The 19,633-nt window shown below is 36.0% G+C and overlaps 3 protein-coding genes across 4 annotated transcripts; all 3 read right to left on the minus strand.

The window, feature by feature from the left end:
• Positions 1-5,471: 5,471 nt before the first annotated feature.
• Positions 5,472-7,003, minus strand: LOC148930831 (loganic acid O-methyltransferase-like). The gene is made up of 3 exons (XM_089067048.1): positions 6,923-7,003; positions 6,170-6,796; positions 5,472-5,804 (listed from the first exon to the last, which is right to left on the minus strand). The coding sequence occupies exons 1-3, from the start codon at positions 7,001-7,003 to the stop codon at positions 5,472-5,474; spliced, it is 1,041 nt and encodes a 346-aa protein (XP_088923174.1).
• Positions 7,004-9,680: 2,677 nt separating this feature from the next.
• On the minus strand, positions 9,681-11,429 carry LOC148930832 (loganic acid O-methyltransferase-like). Of its 2 annotated transcripts, none has more exons than XM_089067731.1 (3): positions 11,272-11,429; positions 10,282-10,905; positions 9,681-10,171 (listed from the first exon to the last, which is right to left on the minus strand). In XM_089067731.1, exons 1-3 carry the CDS (start codon positions 11,353-11,355, stop codon positions 9,839-9,841), a joined length of 1,041 nt encoding a protein of 346 aa, XP_088923857.1. In that variant the 5' UTR covers positions 11,356-11,429; the 3' UTR covers positions 9,681-9,838. The 2 variants fall into 2 exon arrangements, with proteins under 2 accessions (XP_088923857.1, XP_088923858.1); XM_089067732.1 differs by having other exon boundaries at positions 10,282-10,906; positions 11,263-11,333.
• A 6,546-nt stretch (positions 11,430-17,975) lies between these two features.
• On the minus strand, positions 17,976-19,633 carry LOC148930833 (loganic acid O-methyltransferase-like). Its single transcript, XM_089067077.1, has 3 exons — positions 19,553-19,633; positions 18,667-19,296; positions 17,976-18,368 (listed from the first exon to the last, which is right to left on the minus strand). The coding sequence occupies exons 1-3, from the start codon at positions 19,631-19,633 to the stop codon at positions 18,036-18,038; spliced, it is 1,044 nt and encodes a 347-aa protein (XP_088923203.1). The 3' UTR covers positions 17,976-18,035.

The raw sequence follows: 19,633 nt of genomic DNA on the forward strand, positions 1-19,633 counted from the left end.
GAGCATCACCTAGATCCTTCATATCAAAATTCTCACTCAGCTTGCACACCCTTAATGGTTTTCAAACAAGGACCCATTATAAGCATATCATCAACATATAAAAGCAAAAACACAGGCATGCACAGTGTCAAGGTTCTTCACATACAAGCAAGCATCAAAGGTACTTCTTACAAAACCTAACTTTTGCATGCATATATTAAACTTGATGTTCCACTGCCTAGGTGACTGTTTTAAACCATAAAGGGCCTTTTTCAACAAGCACACATGATTGGGAAGCTTGGGATCAACAAAGCCCTCAGGCTGTTTCATGTAAATGGGCTTATCAAGATCACCATGTAAGAAAGCAGTTTTAACATCCATCTGTTTCAATTCCCAATTAAAATGAGCACACAAAGCCAACATCATTCTAACAATTGTGAATTTAACAACAGGGGCAAAGATTTCTGTGTAATCCACCCCCTCTTGTTGAGTAAAGCCTTTTGCCACCAATCTGGCCTTGTACCTAAGGCCCTCCACCTCATTTTTCAGTTTATAGAGCCACCTGCAATCAACCACAGATGCACCAGGAGGCAAAGGTACAAGAATCCAAGTGAAATTAATTTTCAGAGAATGCATCTCCTCCATCATGGCATTATGCCACTGACTCCAGAATTTAGACTTAGTAGCCTGCTTATAGGTTTGAGGCTCATCACCATCAGATTCATAAACATTGAAAGCCAAATTAATCAGAGCAACTAAACCAACAAAGCCATCATATCTAGAGGGTTTACCAACATTTACCCTTCTAGTTCTATCTCTAGATAAAATATAATCCTGCAAGTTAGTATTATCAATAGCATTTTGAATGCCACTAGGGCTATTTATCACATTCTGAACAGGAACAGGAGGAGAGTTTCTAACAGGACTATTATGCAAATTAGGCACATTGTCATCAACATTTTGGGCAGGGTTATTATGCAGCAAATTTAGGTTTCCTTCATCAAGTGTCTCATTAGGAGTATAGACTGGATAAGTGTTCCAAAATGGCTGCTCCACCTCACTTGGAGCACCACTAGGATGCTCCACTCCAGTGAGTGTATCTGTGGACTCCACCTCAGTAAGAGGTTCATTGTCCACATCTATAGGATCTGGGCTCAATGTCAGCCTTAAGCAGGGGAATTCATCTTCATTGAAGACCACATCCCTACTTATTATGACCTTGAACCCAGGTTCATCCCTTAGCCAGACTCTATACCCTTTGACACCTTCAGGATAACCTAGAAAAACACCTTTCCTAGATCTAGGCTCAAGTTTGTCAGATTTATTATGCACAAAAGCAGTACAGCCAAAAACCCTTAGGTGAGAAAAAACAAGAGGTTTGCCATAGAACACATACTCAGGACACTGACCAACCAGAGGCACAGAAGGAGACCTATTTACCAAATAAGTAGCAGTTAACAAAGCCTCACCCCAAAACTTTTTTGACAATCCAGACTTAGAAAGCATGCATCTCACTTTTTCAAGTAAAGTCCTGTTCATTCTCTCAGCAACCCCATTTTGCTGTGGGGTATAAGGCACAGTTCTATGTCTTTTAATTCCAAAGCTATCACATAAATCATCCATCTGATTATTACAAAACTCCAGGCCATTATCAGTTCTAATAGCCTTAATCTTCTTACCAGTTTGAGTCTCAATCAAGATTTTCCAAGTTTTAAGTTTTTCAAAAACATCAGACTTGTGTCTCATCAAAAAACACCACACTTTTCTTGAGAAATCATCAATCACAGACAAGAAGTAGACACATCCAGAGTGAGAAGACACTGAAGCTGGACCCCAAACATCCATATGCAAATATTCCAGAATACATTTACTCACATTAGCAGGAGCAGGGGTACTTGGGAAAGAAACTCTGTGTTGTTTACCCAGCACACAAGAATCACAGAAAGACAACTCACTTTGAACATCATTATCAGAAAGAATGGCATGTTTTTTCAGGATACTCAATCCTTTTGCACTCATATGACCTAGCCTATTATGCCACAACATGGTTCTGTCAGTTTTAACTACATTAGCATAAGCCTTGTCACATGCAAGAGGCACAGCATTACACACATATAAGCCACATTTCTTCTGAGCTTTGAAAAGACACATAGAACCTCTGCAAATTTTCATACAGTCTTCCCCCCACTTCCCTCCCATACCCTCATTTTCAAGAGCAGTACAAGACATCAAATTATAGCATAGACCAGGAACATATCTGACATCCTTTAGGCTGAGCACATAACCATTTTCAAACTTCAAACACACAGTGCCAATACCAAGAATTTCACACTTCTTGTCATCAGCCATAGACACAAAAGTCTTAGTAACAGGTTTTAACTCAGAAAACACTTCCTTAAAAGGACTCACATGATAAGTACATCCAGAATCACACAACCAATCATTTGAAGTGAAGCGACATGCAGGAGAGGCATTAACAAATTGCAGGTCATGCACCATGAAAACAGAATCATTTACATTATCATAAGCAGCAACATTAACCAGGGTTTCAACTTGGGAATTATTGTTAGGGAACTTATTCTTCTTAGGTTTTGTACATTCTTTCTTATAATGCCCAATATCACCACAGTTGAAACACTTCCTATAGGTTTTAGGATCCTTGCTTCTAGACCTAGACCTAAACTTTTTCCTAGAGTTTGAGGAATTACCAGAACCACTACTGGGCTCATTGCCCCCTCTAGATTTAGATCTACCCCTGACATTCAACACCTTATTGTAAGCAGTCTTGTCAGCAGCCCTTTCCTTAAGTTCAAGTTCTTTGGATTTCAAGGAGCTAATAATGAGGACTAGAGGAGCAGAATCTCTACCATACTTAATGGCAGCCTTAACATCACTATAGGAATCAGGTATGACATTCATCAGGGCTATACTTGTGTATTCATCTATGGTTTTATCACCTGACCTCTTAATGTCCTGTACTAACTTCTGAAACCTATCCACATTGTCATCAATGTCTTTAGCAAGATCAAGCTTAAATTTGAACAATATTTCAAGCAAATACATTCTGGAAGACATAGAGGTTTCAGTATACAGAGTATCAAGCAATTTCCACATTTCAGCAGCAGATTCCTCATGATCAACTTTCCTAATCACAGAATCAGATAGATTTAACACAATGGTAGCCCTTGCCAGATCATTCATCTCATCAATTTTATCCTGAGTAGTATCCTCAGGTAAAGTACCATCAACAACTTTGAAAACTTTTTGTTGAATCAAAACACATTTCATTTTCTGTTTCCAAATAGCAAAATCATTTTTTCCATTATAAGGAACCAAACCAACAGGTTGAGCCATTTTAGCAAGAAAATTTACAAGAAAGCAGGAAGCAAGACAGAAACACACAGCCTTACACACCTGAAAGCACAGAGACATGCACCAGCAACACAAGAACGGACCAAGAGCTTTCACACAACAGAAAGGGACTCAAATCCTTGACTGTCACGAGCAAGACTGGCCAAGGCTATCCCAGCTCGCAATCACTCACTACTGGAGGGCGCAGGGGGTCACTTGGGCAGTACAAGATGCTTGGTGGTCAAGTAACTTGAGATCACAGATCACAGAGCACTAAAACCAGCGGAAGCAACACAGAGAAAAGAAAGCACAGAAGTTCTAAGTCCTTGCCAGAGACTGTCTACCAGAAACAAAAGCCCAAGCCTATAGTTGGCACTAAACAGAAACATAAACCAAGAAGGATAAGCCAATTTACCAGAGTGAATCCCCTCTCGAAGGAGGATTCCACTTGCCCACCTCCTTAAGCGACTCGGCGTGCTAGACTAATCCCCCCATGTGGCTCTGATACCACTGTAGGGATCAGATTAGTCTAGATTCACTAATTACCGAGACCTCTTTGTTCTTGTACAAGAGAGCTCAGCCAAACTCTCACCCACGCGGCTGATTTACACAAGTAATACAACTAAGATTACAAGAATCTAGTTCTAACTATTACAAGGTCTTGAAGCTATCACTACAGCTTCAATCGTACTCAATTGCACCTGCACACTCAAGAAACAAGTTAGAACTACTAAGAGAGATCCTCTCGGATCTAAATACTAGAACTCAACTACACAACAGAGAGCAAGAACAAGAGATCAAAGAAACTTGGCTCAGAACCCGCCGCAACCAACACTGATCTATTCTTCCAGAACTTAGATCCAAGGGAGCACCAATGGATTGGATAGAGTTAACCCTCAGACCACCAATACCTCCACTGTGAAAGCCCCTCACACCAGATCAAGTTCCACCGAACAAATCTCCACACACACTCTTCGGGTTCTCACAAAACCCTAGTTCCACTCCAGTAACAAGCAATCGAAGAGATTGCCTCACACTAGCACTCACAAGAGATCAACCACTCAAAGAACCATGGGAGATCACCAAGAGATGGCCGGAAGTCCACCGGAGAAGAGAAGAGAGAAGAGAGAGACACTCTGATTCACAAGGAAGAGAGAGAGAGAGATATTGTGAGTAATGAAACGGCTCAACCAAGCCAACACTCACATAAAACACTCAACCCTACATCCAACGGTCAGAAGACAGCATCTGAGAGAGAGGGACACGTGGCAACATCTGGAGTGAGGAGGTAAGTAATTGGGCTCAGCCCAATTAATAACACCCGGGCTTAACAAATAATCACAGCCCAATAAGAGTCCATCCAAAATCCAACAGTCGTTTTTTGTGTCACGTATTTTTTTTTGAATCGAAAATATTATTTTGATCTTTTAGGACAGAATTAGTACCTTGCTTTTTCTCAAGAAAAACTATTATTTGTAGAGTTACGATGGAACCCATGTGCCACCATATATTATACGTGATCAAGTGGTATAATATCTAATTTTGACAGATAGTTTCCATATGGAACTGTTTAGTACTACAATTTTTTTTATTTGGCTGGCATATATGAACAACATTCTATAGGGACGTGATCAGGTTAATAAGTAAAATTCTGTCAAAAATTAAAGCAAATCTTAGTCATTGGATCTTGTAATGTAACCGTTAGATTAATGCCACGTGTCATCTAGTAATGTAGATTATTAGTCAAATAATGTAACTTAGCTAATAATGTAGTACTATTTTAGTACAATAATGTAGCATTTTAGTCTAATAATGTAGCTCGGGTGATAATGTAACATCTTGGCTAATAATGTAGCTTATCACAACCATCCAATCTCAGGATCCAAGGGCTGAGATTTGTTTTGATTTTTAACATAATATCACTTATTGACCATAATACGCCCCACATTCTATATATATATAGAAAATAGTCTGTATAAAAACATATTCTGGTATATATGGTTGGATTCTGTTATGTATTTGGCTTGGGCCGTGGTGATGTCGGTGAACTCGGGCCCTGTCAGTTGGGGCCCGTATCACCTTATTTGAGTGTGATATAGTAGAATGGCTGATGTCTGATACTATCGACAACCGTGATCGTACTAAACATTGCTGCGTTTAAGGATAGCAACAACCACAATGGTTCTATCATTAGAAGGATTTGTGGAAACTGGTGAAGTATGGAGTTTCTTCTTCAAAAGGTCGAACGTTTCATCAGTGATTTCAGCTCCAAACTCATGTGTGAGCATATTTTGAAGAACTGCCCTAACAAATGCCACGTGCCCATCAACATTGAGCAATGCCCCCGTCTTCAAAATCTCCTTTCGTTCTATGCTGAAATCGTTGCTCTTTTGGAATATGGCCCTCAGCTCTTCTGGAGTGGGAATGTAGTATGGAAAATTGAATGTCTCTGACTTCGCCATGCGCAATTTTCCCTGCAAAAGTCGTCAATTTCATCAAATTAACCAAAACTCTCCCTCGCCATAAGCCCGAAGGAAAGTTCGACCACTCTTATAATTTAAAGTACTATACCCCTCTTGTTAAATAGTGTGGTCAAATTTTGGTCTATCTCCCAACTCATAGACTATGTGACATATCAAAGTTATGATATAATTGGCCAATTTTAAAAATTACGGGATAGACAAGAATTTGACTAAACTTCATGGTTTCTTTTGCCATTTGCCCTAGAAAAAACATGCTATTTCGCCACAGACGGAGATATTAATTGTTAAAATCGATTGTTGTTGTGAATAAAAATAACGATATCTCCCAAATAAAAATTGAAAAACGTAGATTTCACCTTTTTGGCCATGTCGTGGACGGAAGATCTGATAAGCTCGCTCACCGATCCAACGGTGAACTCTTTTTGTGGGTCCCAATAGGCTGGCAAGGCAGGAATTAGAAGAGCCATAATCCCACCTTCCACCATTTCCACAGCCCTACACTTCAAGAATGATTCCAAATCCCTCTCAAGCTGACTCAAATAAGCATCATAAACCTCCTCTCTCTCCTCTCCACCATGCCAAACAAGCCTGAGGCCCTCGGCCAACTTGGGCACCTCTGTCAGCCAGTGGAGCGCCCAACAAGAGTACGCAAAGTGGACAGACGAAGGCGGGAGAAGGCGGCCGTGGAAGTCTCCTGCTATTGCGGCTGCCTTGTAGCTTCTGTCGGGTGGGAGGGAACTGAAGAGAGTGTTGAAATCGTTGGAGACGACGTCGTTGAAGTAAACGTAGAATTCTGGGGGTTTGAGGTTTGAAGATTCGTATTTCCGTTTGATGGCTTCGATGATCATGTGCATGGCCGGAAAAGAGTTGTTTCCGGTTGAGCACCCGAAATCGGCTATGCAGAAGAAACTATTAGTTGGAATCTCTAATTTTGTGGCAATTTCTTCTTTGATGACTGCCTTTGCATCTTCCAATACTCCTCCCTTGAGGCCTTGAGACATGAAAATAAATGTTTTCGCAAACGGTGATTCTTTAGCTAATTTGTGTGACGTAATTGAATTAAATAATTAAGAAGTACTTATAAATCATATCAAAATATTAATTTAAACTTGATAGGATGAGTTTTTGACGTAGCTGTGATCTCCATGGCCACCATTCATGGATATATGTGTGCTAACTTTGGAATCCATGAAGTAAAACTATGGAGAGAGGAGATTTTTATATGTATATACAATTGCTACGGAGTATTACAATTGAATAAAAGTAGAGTGTAAAAATAAAAACAATAAATAATATAGTCAAGAATACAAACTAAGTACTTGTCTTACAAGTATTCATCTATCATCAAGATGAGATATGCCCTATCAATACAAAAAAATTACTCCCTCCGTCCACCAAAAATAGATCACTTTGTGTATGACACGAGTTTTAATGTAGAATTGGTAAAGTAAGAGAGAGAAGGAGAAAAAATAGGTAAAGTAAGAGAGATAGGGAGAAAAAGTGAGTAAAGTACGAGAGATGGAAGAAAAAGTGGAAAAAGTATGAGAGATAAACTTTACATTTTTAGAAAGTGATCTATTTTTTGTGGACGTCCTAAAATGACAAAAGTGATCTCTTTTTTGTGGACGGAGGGAGTATTTTAAATGACTAAATAATCGAGATGCAATTAATTGCATATGAAAATTTTAAAAATAACAATTAAGGAAAAAAAATTTTAATCCCTTTGCTATTTTAGGACGCTTCCTTTTGCGTCCTTTAATTTTAATTGTGACACCAACGGTAAGGACGCTTGTTGAAGCGTTAGTGGTATATTTAGATATACAAATTAGCATATTTAATTACATTTAAGAATATCTTTAATGGTTTTTTTGTTGTAGTGGATTAAAGCTCATGGATTACTGTAACATCTCCAAAGATAAAACGATTATACTCATATTGAGTAGAAGCACCTCAAACTCATAGGCACCGACAAAGACATTGATCCGAAACATTAAGCGAATGGAGGCTACAAAAGGCAGAATGCCAAAGAGCTAGCTAGCTCTATGTGATTTCCCTCCACTACTCACATTAATATCCAATGATCTCTCGCATTGGTTAGAACCCTACCCTAGTATTCAAAATTAAGTAAAACATAAATGAACTAGAAAATACATATCTGTCTTGTAGAAATGGGCTAATTGGACATGACACCAGTGTTAATGCATAATTAGTAAGTAAGAGAAAAATAGTTGAAATAATGTAATGAACGGTGGAATCCATTAATGATAAAGTAAAAAAGAAGGTGAAAAGGTTTATATAAATTGATATGAACTGTTTTTATAGGACGAACAAAAAATGAAATTTAGCCTATTTCTATGGGACCATGGGAGTATAATTATGCTGTGTACTTTGGTACTATTATAATTGTGATTTGTGATGTGCTTTTACAAGAGTAAAACAATCTATGAGGATATATAGGTGTATTACGTTTATAATTATACAAATAGAATAATAGTATCTAGTTAATATATGTACTATTTGAGGCTTTGACCATTATTTTTTTAATGTTTTCATCACGAGTTCCGTAACGATAGTTTATGGAGGGAAATAAAAGATATAGTCAATTAGTCAAATCAAGTCTTAATCAAAACATAAGTCATATTATTACAACACCACAACAGTTTTCTCCATATGCAAAACTAAAATGGCAAAATCCTAGCTTTCTTAGACACCTTCGATTGGTCCCCAGCTAGTTATAGGTAGGATCGAAGTTGGTAACTTAGACACACACACATTAATACTACTAATGCCTAAGCATAGTTAAGTTCATCACTCATCAGCCGACCTATTATTTAATTTTGTATCTCGAGATTTTTTCAATTGTGCATTCGGATTTCAAACGAATGAGGCATTGGTGATCATTGGGCTGCATAGTTGTGCGCACGATATCAATCGTACTCCCTCCGGTCCCCATTACATGTCCCATATTTGATCGGTCCAAGTTTTAAAAAATTGTTTGCCTTTGTGAAGGACACTGATGGAATGCGGACTCCACATTTATAAACTTCTTTCGTCTACCAAAAAAGTCTCATTTAGTCATTTTGGGATGTCAACGAAAAATGTTCTCATTTCAATTTCGTTGTCGAGCACTGGACTTTAAAGTAATTGAGTCGAAAATTGGCAGATGAAACTAGGATTTGCAGGAGTCAAAGATTTGGGTAGGTAAGTTGAGCCGATTGCAATTTGGCCGAAATTTTGACTTAGCTAGCCAAATTTTGTAATTATATACTCTCACTTTCTATGAGATATAGTGTTGTTTTTTCCATTTTGAGTCGTCCACTAGAATTAATCTATATTCTTCTATTTATGGTAAATTTTTCACTTATTGAAGTATTTCTCATTTTCCAGTAACACTAATACCATATTCTTTGTATCTCTCATTTAACCAATTTTGTATTGAAACTCACAACTTCCACTAGCATGTCTCTTTTTATGGATGAATGTAGTAGATGTAGTGTTTATAATTGTCATTTTTCTCTTAACGATTTTGTTAAATTATGTAATTACCTAATCTTTTGTTTAACTATAGCCAGTAAGTAAGCTAGTGGAGTATATTATTACTCCTCAACTTAACTTTAGCCACGTCAGTTTCAATTGCTAACTATTTAACTAACACCTCAACTTAAATTTAGCCACATCAGTTTCAATTTTGGCGATTGTGGGAAGTCGGCAACAACAACAAAGTTCATGATATTTACGACTAAATTTATGTTTGTGGAAAGATCCAGAATAGGTCAAAGTTCGTGATATTGACGGCCAATAATTTTATTCATTTATGTACTATATATTTGTCCATAAAAAAATAGTCCTGGTAGTGGGCGGAATGAGTTAATTAGGAACACATAAGCAACAAACTTTATTTTGTAAGATAAAATTCATATTACATTATGTAGATATACCATATAAATCCCAAAGCCCCAAATTATTTTTATAGTGATACAACAGAATTATTGATGCCTCCGACAACAAAATCGGTGACCAAAGTACTAAACATTGTTCCGCTTGAGGATAGCAACAACCACAAGAGATCTATCATTAGAAGGATCTGCGTAAACTGGCGAAGCTTGGAGTTTCTTCTTGAAAAGGTCGAACGTTTCATTGATGGTTTCAGCTCCAAATTCGTATGTAAGTAAATTTTGATGAACTGCCCTAAAAAATGCCACGTGGCCATCAACATTGAGCAATGTCCCACTCTTCAAACTCTCCATTCTCTCTAATGTGAAACTATTGCTCTTTTGCAATATGGCCCTTACTTCTCCTGGAGTGGGAACGTTATATGGAATGTTGAATGTCTCTGACTTTTCCTTACTCAATTTTCCCTGTGAAAGTCAATATAGTATAGTCAATTTCATTGACTTGGTCAAAGTTTTTAATATCGATTGTTGTTATGAATAAAAATAAGAATATACGCAAAAAATGTAGATTTGACCTTTTTGGCCATGTCGAGGAGGGAAGATCTAAGAAGGTCGGCCAACGACCCAACGGTGTACTCCTTTTGTGGGTCCCAATAAGCAGGAACTGAAGGAATTAAAAGAGCCATAACTCCACCTTCCACCATTTCCACAGCCCTACACTGCAAGAATGATTCCATATCCCTTTCAAACTGCTCCAAATAGGCATCATAAACCTCCTTTCTCTCCTCTCCACCATGCCAAACAGACTTGAGGCCCTCGGCCGCCTTGGGCACCTCCGTCAGCCAGTGGAGCGACCAAGAACAGTACGTGAAGTGGACAGACGATGGCAGGAGAAGGCGGCCGTGAAAGTCTCCGGCTACTGCAGCTGCCTTGTAGCTCCTGCCGGGTGGGAGGGAACTGAAGAGGGTGTTGAAGTCGTTGGAGACTAAATCGCTGAAGCACACGACGAATTCTGGGGTTTTGAGGTCTGAGGATTCGTAATTCTTTCTGACAGCTTCGATGATCGTGTGCATGGCCGGAAAAGAGTTGTTTCCAGTTGAGCACCCGAAATCGGCAATGCAGAAGTTATTAGTTGAAATGTCTAATTTTGTGGCGATTTCTTCTTCGATGATTGCCGTTGCAGCCTCCAATATTCCTCTCTTGAAAACATCAATTTTTAGCAAACGTTAATTCGCAAACATAAATTCATGTAGGGACAATTTTTAATAGTGTCTCTAATTTTAACCTGCATTTAGTGACGCTTTTAAAAGGCGTCCCAAGAAGAGATTTATTCACTAGCGCTTTCTCTTTGCGTCCTTATTCTTATTTGGCACATCAAGAATAAGGATGCTTTTTTGAAACGTCGATGATATATTTGACAATAAAAAAAAACATAACAAAAAAGCGTTCTTAATAAAATAAAAAGCGTTTTATTTGTTATTTTTTATTGCAGTGGACTTACCATAGATCATATCAAAGTATGAGAGTTTAATAATTATGATGGTAAAAGATGTGTAGATTTAAACCTGGTAGGATGAGTTTTTGACATAGCTGTGAGCTCCATCGCCACCATTCATGGATAAATGTCCACTAACTTTGGAAGAACCCATGATGTAAAACTATGTAGAGAGGTGAATCATATGTATGTATATATAGAGGATATGAGAGTGATAACTAAGTTGGAAATGAAAACTATTATCCACTAATTAATCGAAGTGTTACAATTGACAACTCATCCGTACGTACGTGGCTAATTCATGTCCATCAATCTGATTTAGTTAGTAGTTGGATTTCATTCTTAGATTCTTAAAATTATCATTTTTTGTGCATAATAATAATGTTTTATTTGTACATTTAGAGTCAAACAATGATGGTTCACATTTATTCAAATTTATATAGTAGTATATATATACTAGGATTTGTTTATATACGAACTATTTTCTAAATACACAATCATTATCGGGGAGTAAAAAGTCATGGTTCGGACATATTACCATTTGGTGTATTCAATTAATCCACATTGGAGAAAACGAGAAGAAAAGGTGTGAAGGAAATGGTTATATGCAATTATAATTGGTAGGACACACTATAAGACAATTTGTCCGGATCACTGATTGATTTTTGTATAAGTATATCGATACATGCATGCATAAGGGAGTGATCAATTGCTAACTAATTAGCAATTCCAAACTAAAACTAAATCTAAGCCTAATTAGAAGATCATAAATTATATATTTTTAATTAAGAAAATTAATAAAAAAATTAAAGGGTATTAATGTCAATTCCTTCTCATTAAAATCATCTTAAAACTTTAAATTTACGTAACTCTCTCGATTTAAATTATTTTTTCGCAAAAAAATATATCAAATTAAAGATAATTTTATAAGAATTCCAACGAGATCTCAATTGCATATGTTCCGACGACGTTCGGATGATGAAATTTGATATTTTTTATTTTAGTTTTCGTAAATGTTGATAACCAGATTTTTATCAACAAATACATCAAAAAATCTCAATAAAACCATGTAAAAATCTCAATAAATATGTGTTGATATTTTCTTGCACTAGTGTTGATATTCTCACGTCATATTGTTGATATTTGTAATACACTATGTTGATATAAAAAAGCATTCACGAAAATTATCATATGATAACATAATGACGAGATTAAATCTTACGAATCTCAATAAATAGTAGACAAAATATCGACAAAAGAGTAATATCGTCATTATGTTATCATATGATAATTTTCGTCAATATTTTTTATATCAACATAATGTATTACAAATATCAACATTATGACATAAGAATATCAACACATATTTATTGAGATTTTTACATAGTTTTATTGAGATTTTTTTATGTATTTGTTGATAAAAATCTGGTTATCAACATTTACGAAATCTAAAATAAAAAATATCAAATTTCATCATCCGAACGTCGTCGGAACATATGCAATTGAGATCTCATTTGAATCCTTATAAAATTATCTTTAATTTGATATATTTTTTGCGAAAAAATAATTTAAATCGAGAGAATCACGTAAATAAAAATTTTAAGATGATTTAAATGAGAAGGAATTGACACTAATACCCTCTAATTTTATTTATTAATTTTTTAATTAAAAATATAATACATGTGACATTATTTCAACCACTAGATCTTCTAATCTAATGACTAAGATTTAGTCTTAGTTTGGGATCGTTAATTAGTTAGCAATTGATCACTCCCATATATATATATATATATATAGGTGTATATATATAGGTATATATATATATATATATAGGTATATATATAGGTATATATATATAGGGGAGCACTAGGGTGCCTCCTTATTTAGAGTCACAACGTACATCTAATCTGGTGCTGCCATGTGACACAAAACATGCAATATTTTAAACACAAAAATGCAATCTAGTTGTACATGCATTTTCGCAGATTGCATTTTTGTTGTATGTAAATTGCATTTTATAGTGTTGAGTTTTGCATTTTCACATAAATTGCATTTTTTATTGTTAAGTTTTGCATTTTCACATATAAAAATGCAATCCGGCTATATATAAAATGCAATTTAAACAGTCAATATCTAAAATGCAAAACTTAACAATAAAAAATGCAATCTGCATATAACAAAAATGCAATCCGCCAAAATTCATTTATAACTTCTACAAATGCGTATTGCATTTTTCTGTATACAATATTGCATTTTTCGTGCCATGTGGCAGCACGTGGTTGGATCGTGCTGCCACATGGCACGAAAAATGCAATATTGTATACAGAAAAATGCAATACGCATTTGTAGAAGTTATAAATGAATTTTGGCGGATTGCATTTTTGTTATATGCAGATTGCATTTTTTATTGTTAAGTTTTGCATTTTAGATATTGACTGTTTAAATTGCATTTTATATATAGACGGATTGCATTTTTATATGTGAAAATGCAAAACTTAACAATAAAAAATGCAATTTATGTGAAAATGCAAAACTCAATACTATAAAATGCAATTTACATACAACAAAAATGCAATCTGCGAAAATGCATATACAACTAGATTGCATTTTTGTGTATAAAATATTGCATGTTTTGTGCCACATGGCAGCACCAGATTGGATGTACGTTGTGACTCTAAATAAGGGGGCACCCTAGTGCTCCCCTATATATATATATATATATATATATATATATCAAAAGGTTAAAAGTAAAAATATATTTTCTTCCTGCATATAACTAATAGTCTTGTTTTTATATGTCGGATCATAACAAAAAGTAGTTAATCATCTTAAGTGTCTCTCTTTAATGAAATAAGTTCCACTAACAATATTTGTTTGTTTTTTACTATAACTGTCTTACTTACTTATTTTATTCATAATATGTGTTATTCATAACTAAAATTATACTATACAAAGAGAATATGCGTCATTTACAATACCCAATCTACCAATATATAATTCACAAAATATTTCACATTTTTTTTTAATTACCAAGGGTATCCACCGGCGGACCCAGTGACTATTCCCCGCGCTGATTTGTAAACACCTCAATGGGTGGGACAGCTGGCCCAATGATTTAAAGCTGCTCCACACCCAAAGACATGGATCGATCCCCTGACCATTTAGTTAAGGATGGACGAGTCCCATGCCCCTCGACCACACCCCTTGGGTTAAATATTTACGTTTTTATGTCAAGGAAATAAAACGAAAAAATGCATTACACGTTTTATGAGGGCGTGAATCGATCCGTTAAGTTCACAATATCCAATCAAGTTATCAACCAATATATTTTCCACAAAATATTGCACGTTTAATTTTCAAAGAAATAAAAAGAAAAGTATTGCACGTTTCTTTGTCAATGAAATAAAATGAAAAGTATTGCACTTCATTAATATGCAGAACAACGTCGTACAATACACCAAGACATAACATTAATAATATGGCCCCATCACTTTTGTCAATAAGAGCACATGCAAAAGAATTTGTGGACAGCTTTAGGTATTTTATCTTGCTACGCAACTTTAAATTTTGAGCCAAACACAATCTACACATGATTAATAATGACTATTGAAGGTATCTACAGAACTCACGAGGTGCCCGAAGCACGCATTTGCGTGCGCAATGCCTAAGCACAGTGGTTCCATTGTCCCAGTGATGGGATCAAAAAGTTAAATAAGGCGATGCTGAAATTTAAAAACATAATACTATTAAAATATTTAATTTTACATATAATGTCAATACAAATTTAATGAGACGTTAAATGTTAGATAATATTCGTTGCTACATTAATAAATATATTGACTACTATTTGCATAAGAAACATAATTTTATAGTATGCCACAAGTTGCTAGTAATAGTATGCTATAGGTTGCTAATTTCTATGTAACTCGACTAGATGTCTGTTACGTACTCCCTCCGTCCCACATAATTTGGGACATTTTGACCCGGCATGAGTTTTAAGAAATCTAATAGAAAGTGAGTTGAAAAAGTTGATGGGATGTGAGTCCTACTGTTAAAGTATTAGTTTTATAATAAAATGTGAGTAGGAATGAATTAGTGAAATATGGGCCCACTACCAAAAATGGTAAATGTGAAATTAGACAAATTATGTGGTACGACCAAAAATGGAATATTGAGTCAAATTATGTGGGACGGAGGGAGTAATTTTTATCTACAATTTTAATGTGTTTTTAAAGTTACAAATTTTTCGGAAACTTGGAAAATATGAATTGGATATTTGGGCTTCATTGGACTCATGGACTTCGTTATACGTATAACCAAAAATCATAATAGCACAAGCAAGCCAACAATACGAATATTAATGGCCCAAAACTAATAAGTTCAATGGTCTTCTTCGCACTTTCGGTTTGCATAGGGATCGGGCCATTCGGGGTGGAGGGCGGCCATGGCGAGGGGATTCTGATTCCGGCACTGGCGAAGCTCTTACTGAAGCGGTGGCTTGGCCTTAGATGGCCCATGCATGCAAAGATGCAAAGCACACATTTGAAATAGATGGTCCATGTAGGCTGTAGCTACTGAAAATCAAAGATGAAAAGACTTTCCTCCTATCGAATAGAAACACATCATATTCATAAGCATCAAGGAACTTTATATTTTGTTGAGAACCGAACAATAAAATGCTCTAAAATACAACATAAAATATTGAGATCTAGAGATGGGGAATAAAAAATACTTTGTGATATATTAGAATTATTGATGCAACAATAACGTTGACAAAGTACCAAACATTGCTGTGCTTGAGGATAGCAACAACCACAATAGATTTATCATTACTAGGAATGGCGAAAACAAGAAAAGTCTGGAGTTTCTTCTTCAAAAGATCGAAAGTTTCATTGACAGTTTCAGCTTCAAACTTATGTGAAAACATGTTTTTCATGAGCGGCCCCGAAACATGCCACGTAGCCATCAGTACTGAGCAATGCCCCACTCTTCAAAATCTCCATTCTTTCTATGCACATTTACTTGTCAATGCCCCACTCTTCAAAATCTCCATTCTTTCTATGCACATTTACTTGTCAACAAAATAAAAAGAAAAGTATTGCACGTTTCTTTGTCAATGAAATAAAATGAAAAGTATTGCACTTCATTAATATGCAGAACAACGTCGTACAATACACCCAGACATAAAATTAATAATATGGCCCCATCACTTTTTGTCATAACGTAAGAGCACATGCAAAAGAATTTGTGGACAGCTTTAGGTATTTTATCATGCTACGCAACTTTAAATTTTGAGCCAAAAACAATCTACACATGATTAATAATTCCTACTGAAGGTATCTACAGTGATCACGAGGTGCCCGAAGCACGCATTTGCATGCGCAACGCCTAAACACAGTGGTGCCATTGTCCCAGTGACGGAATCGAAAAGTTAAATAAGGCGATGCTGAAATTTAAAAACATAGGGGAGTGTTATATTGCTAACTCATAACTTAATTGTTGACTATAACTAAATAATAACCATTAGATATTCAAATTAAGGGCTTAGATCATTAATCCATAAATGTCAATAAGGTCATATGATTAATTCTAAAAAATATCAATAAGGGTATTAATGTCAATTAACTACATGTTTAGTTATAACTAACTTTTAAAAGAAATCCCAAAACTTGAAATTCATATAACATATATCAAATTAAAGATAATTTCATAAGGATTCCAACGATATCATACATGCATATGTTCCGACGTCAAAATTTGAAAAAATTTTGAAAATTTTTAATTTTTTCGTACAAGCAGAAATGTCAACATACCATATAAAATATGTCAATATAATACATGTAGAATGTCAATATAAGCAATGAGTTAACATTCTTAAAGCATTGTGTTGACATTCTCGAAGCATTATGTTGATATTTTCGGAACAACATATTGACATTTTCATCCAAAACCCTAATTTGGAGTTTTTTTTTTTATCTTTTTCGATTTAATTAATAAAAATGAAAATTACACGTGGCAAATTGTAGACCACACGTTTTCTAAAATTCTATGGCCTTAAATTAGTTGTAGTTAGCAATTAAATGATGAGTTAGCAATTGATCACTCCCCTAATAACATAATAGTATTAAAATATTCAGTTTTACATATAATGTCAATACAAATTTAATGAGACGTTAAATGTTAGATAATATTCGTTCCTATATTAGGAGTAATAAATTTATTGACTACTATTTGCGTAAGAAACATAATTTTATAGTATGCCACAAGTTGCTAGTATGCTATAGGTTGCTAATTTCTATATATATAACTCGATCGACTAGATGCCTGCATGTTACGTAATTTTAATCTACAATTGTAATGTGTTTTTAAAGTTACAAATTTTTCTGAAACTTTGGAGAATATGAATTGGGCATTTGGGCTTCATTGGACTCAAGGACTTCATTATACATATAACCAAAAATCATAATAGTAATGGCCCAAAACTAATAAATTCAATGGTCTTCTTCGCACTTTCGGTTTGCATAGGGATCAGGCCATTCGGGGTGGAGGGCGGCCATGACGAGGGGATTTTGATTCTGGCACCGGCCAAGCTCAAGCTGAAGCACACATTGAGTAGATGGTCCATCTAGCCACTGAAAATCAAAGAAGAAAAGACTTTCCTCCTATCGAGTAGAAACACATCATATTCATAGGCATCAACGAACTTTATATTTTGTCGAGAACCGAACAATAAAATGCTCCTAAAATACAACATAAAAAATTGAGATCTAGAGATGGGGAATAAAGAATGCTTTGTGATACAGTTATTGATGCAACAATAACGTTGACCAAGTACTAAACATTGTTGTGCTTGAGGATGGCAACAATCACATTTGACCTATCATTATAAGGATTTGCGAAAACAGGAAAAGTTTGGAGTTTCTTCTTCAAAAGATCGAAAGTTTCATCGATGGTTTCAGCTCTAAACTTATGCGTAAACATGTTTTGATGAGCGGCCCTAAAACATGCCACGTAGCCACCAATATCGAGCAATGTCCTGCCCTTCAAAATCTCCATTCTTTCTATGCTAAAACTCTTGCTCTTATCCAACACAACCCTCACCTCCTCTGGCGTGGGAAAGAAGTGTGGAAGGTTGAATTTCTCTAACTTTGTCTCACTCAGTCTTCCCTGCAAAAGTTAATTTAATCGTAATTAATTAAAAATAATACTCCCTCCGTTCCAACTTAATTATCACTCTTGGAGTGGGCACGGATTTTAAGAAAATGTAAAGAAAAGTGGGTTGGAAAAGTTAGTGGAATGTGAGACCCATTTTTTTATATTGGTTTTATAATAAAATGTGAGTAAAGTGAGTTACTGGAATGTGGGACCTACGAAGTGTGAAAATTAAGTTGGTACGGAGGGAGTAGTTGTTATGAACAAAAGTAACAATGTGTTCCAAATAAAAATCGAAATATGTAGATTTGACCTTTTTGGCTAGTTCGAGGAGGGAAGCTCTGAGAAGTTCGGCCACAGACGCACCGGTAAACTCTCTTTGTGGGTCCCACGAGTCCGGCACTCCGGCAATAAGAAGTGCCATAATCCCACCTTCCACCATTTCCACAGCCCTACATTTCAAGAATGATTCCAAATCCCTCTCAAATTGCCCCAAATAAGATTCATAAACCTCCTCTTTCTCTCCTCCGCTCCAAAACAAAGACTTGAGGCCCTCCGTTGCCTTAGGCGCCTCCGTCAGCCAGTGGAGCGAGCAAGAAGAGTACGCGAAGTGGATGGACGATGGCGGGAGAAGACGGCGGTGGAAGTCTCCGGGCACTGCGGCAACCTCATAGCCCCTGTTGGGTGGGAAGGAGCTGAAGAGGGTGTTGAAATCGTTGGAGACGACGTCGTTGAAGCAGACGTAGAATTCTGGGGTTTTGTGGTTGGTGGATTCGTATTTGCGTTTTACAGCTTCGATGATCGTGTGCATGGCCGGAAAAGAGTTGCCGCCGGTTGAGCACCCGAAATCGGCAATGCAGAAGTGCTTGCTTGAAGTTGGAATCTCTAATTTTGTGGCGATTTCTTCTTCGATGATTTCCGTTGCAGCGTCCAATATTCCTCTCTTAGAGACAAAACATTATAAGAACTCATTTAAGCGCATGTTTGGTAGTGCTATAACTCATCCAGGAATGAAATTCTATAAATAAAAATGTCATATTACTCGATGATAGATGAGTTATCTGTTTTTTCAAACTGTACTAAAGTATTCCCAAAATGTTTATTCCTATGTTAATTTGTGAATGGATTATTATAGATCATATCAAAATATGATGCATGCAGTAGTTAAATGATGATAGCAATAGATGAGTCATGTGTACCTGGTAAGTTGAGTTTTTGGCATAGCTGTGATTTCCATCGCCACCATACATGGAAAAATATGCATCATCTTTGGAATCCAT

The sequence above is a fragment of the Salvia hispanica genome, chromosome 3 (assembly GCF_029641045.1).
Source record: "Salvia hispanica isolate PSC_SH4W2 chromosome 3, Shi_PSC_v1, whole genome shotgun sequence".
NCBI classification, from domain to species: Eukaryota; Viridiplantae; Streptophyta; class Magnoliopsida; order Lamiales; family Lamiaceae; genus Salvia; species Salvia hispanica.

Excerpts from the sequence above, each read along its gene's own strand:
- LOC148930832 (XM_089067731.1), bottom strand. The coding sequence starts at position 11,355 with ATGGGTTCTTCCAAAGTTAGTGGACATTTATCCATGAATGGTGGCGAT. Across the intron at positions 10,906-11,271 it reads TCAAAAACTCATCCTACCAG|AGAGGAATATTGGAGGCTGC; the intron begins GTTTAAATCTAC and ends GATGTTTTCAAG. Across the intron at positions 10,172-10,281 it reads TCCTCGACATGGCCAAAAAG|GGAAAATTGAGTAAGGAAAA; the intron begins GTCAAATCTACA and ends TGACTTTCACAG.
- LOC148930833 (XM_089067077.1), bottom strand. The coding sequence starts at position 19,633 with ATGGATTCCAAAGATGATGCATATTTTTCCATGTATGGTGGCGATGGA. Across the intron at positions 19,297-19,552 it reads CCAAAAACTCAACTTACCAG|AGAGGAATATTGGACGCTGC; the intron begins GTACACATGACT and ends TTTGTCTCTAAG. Across the intron at positions 18,369-18,666 it reads TCCTCGAACTAGCCAAAAAG|GGAAGACTGAGTGAGACAAA; the intron begins GTCAAATCTACA and ends TAACTTTTGCAG.
- LOC148930831 (XM_089067048.1), bottom strand. The coding sequence starts at position 7,003 with ATGGATTCCAAAGTTAGCACACATATATCCATGAATGGTGGCCATGGA. Across the intron at positions 6,797-6,922 it reads TCAAAAACTCATCCTATCAA|GGAGGAGTATTGGAAGATGC; the intron begins GTTTAAATTAAT and ends CAAGGCCTCAAG. Across the intron at positions 5,805-6,169 it reads TCCACGACATGGCCAAAAAG|GGAAAATTGCGCATGGCGAA; the intron begins GTGAAATCTACG and ends CGACTTTTGCAG.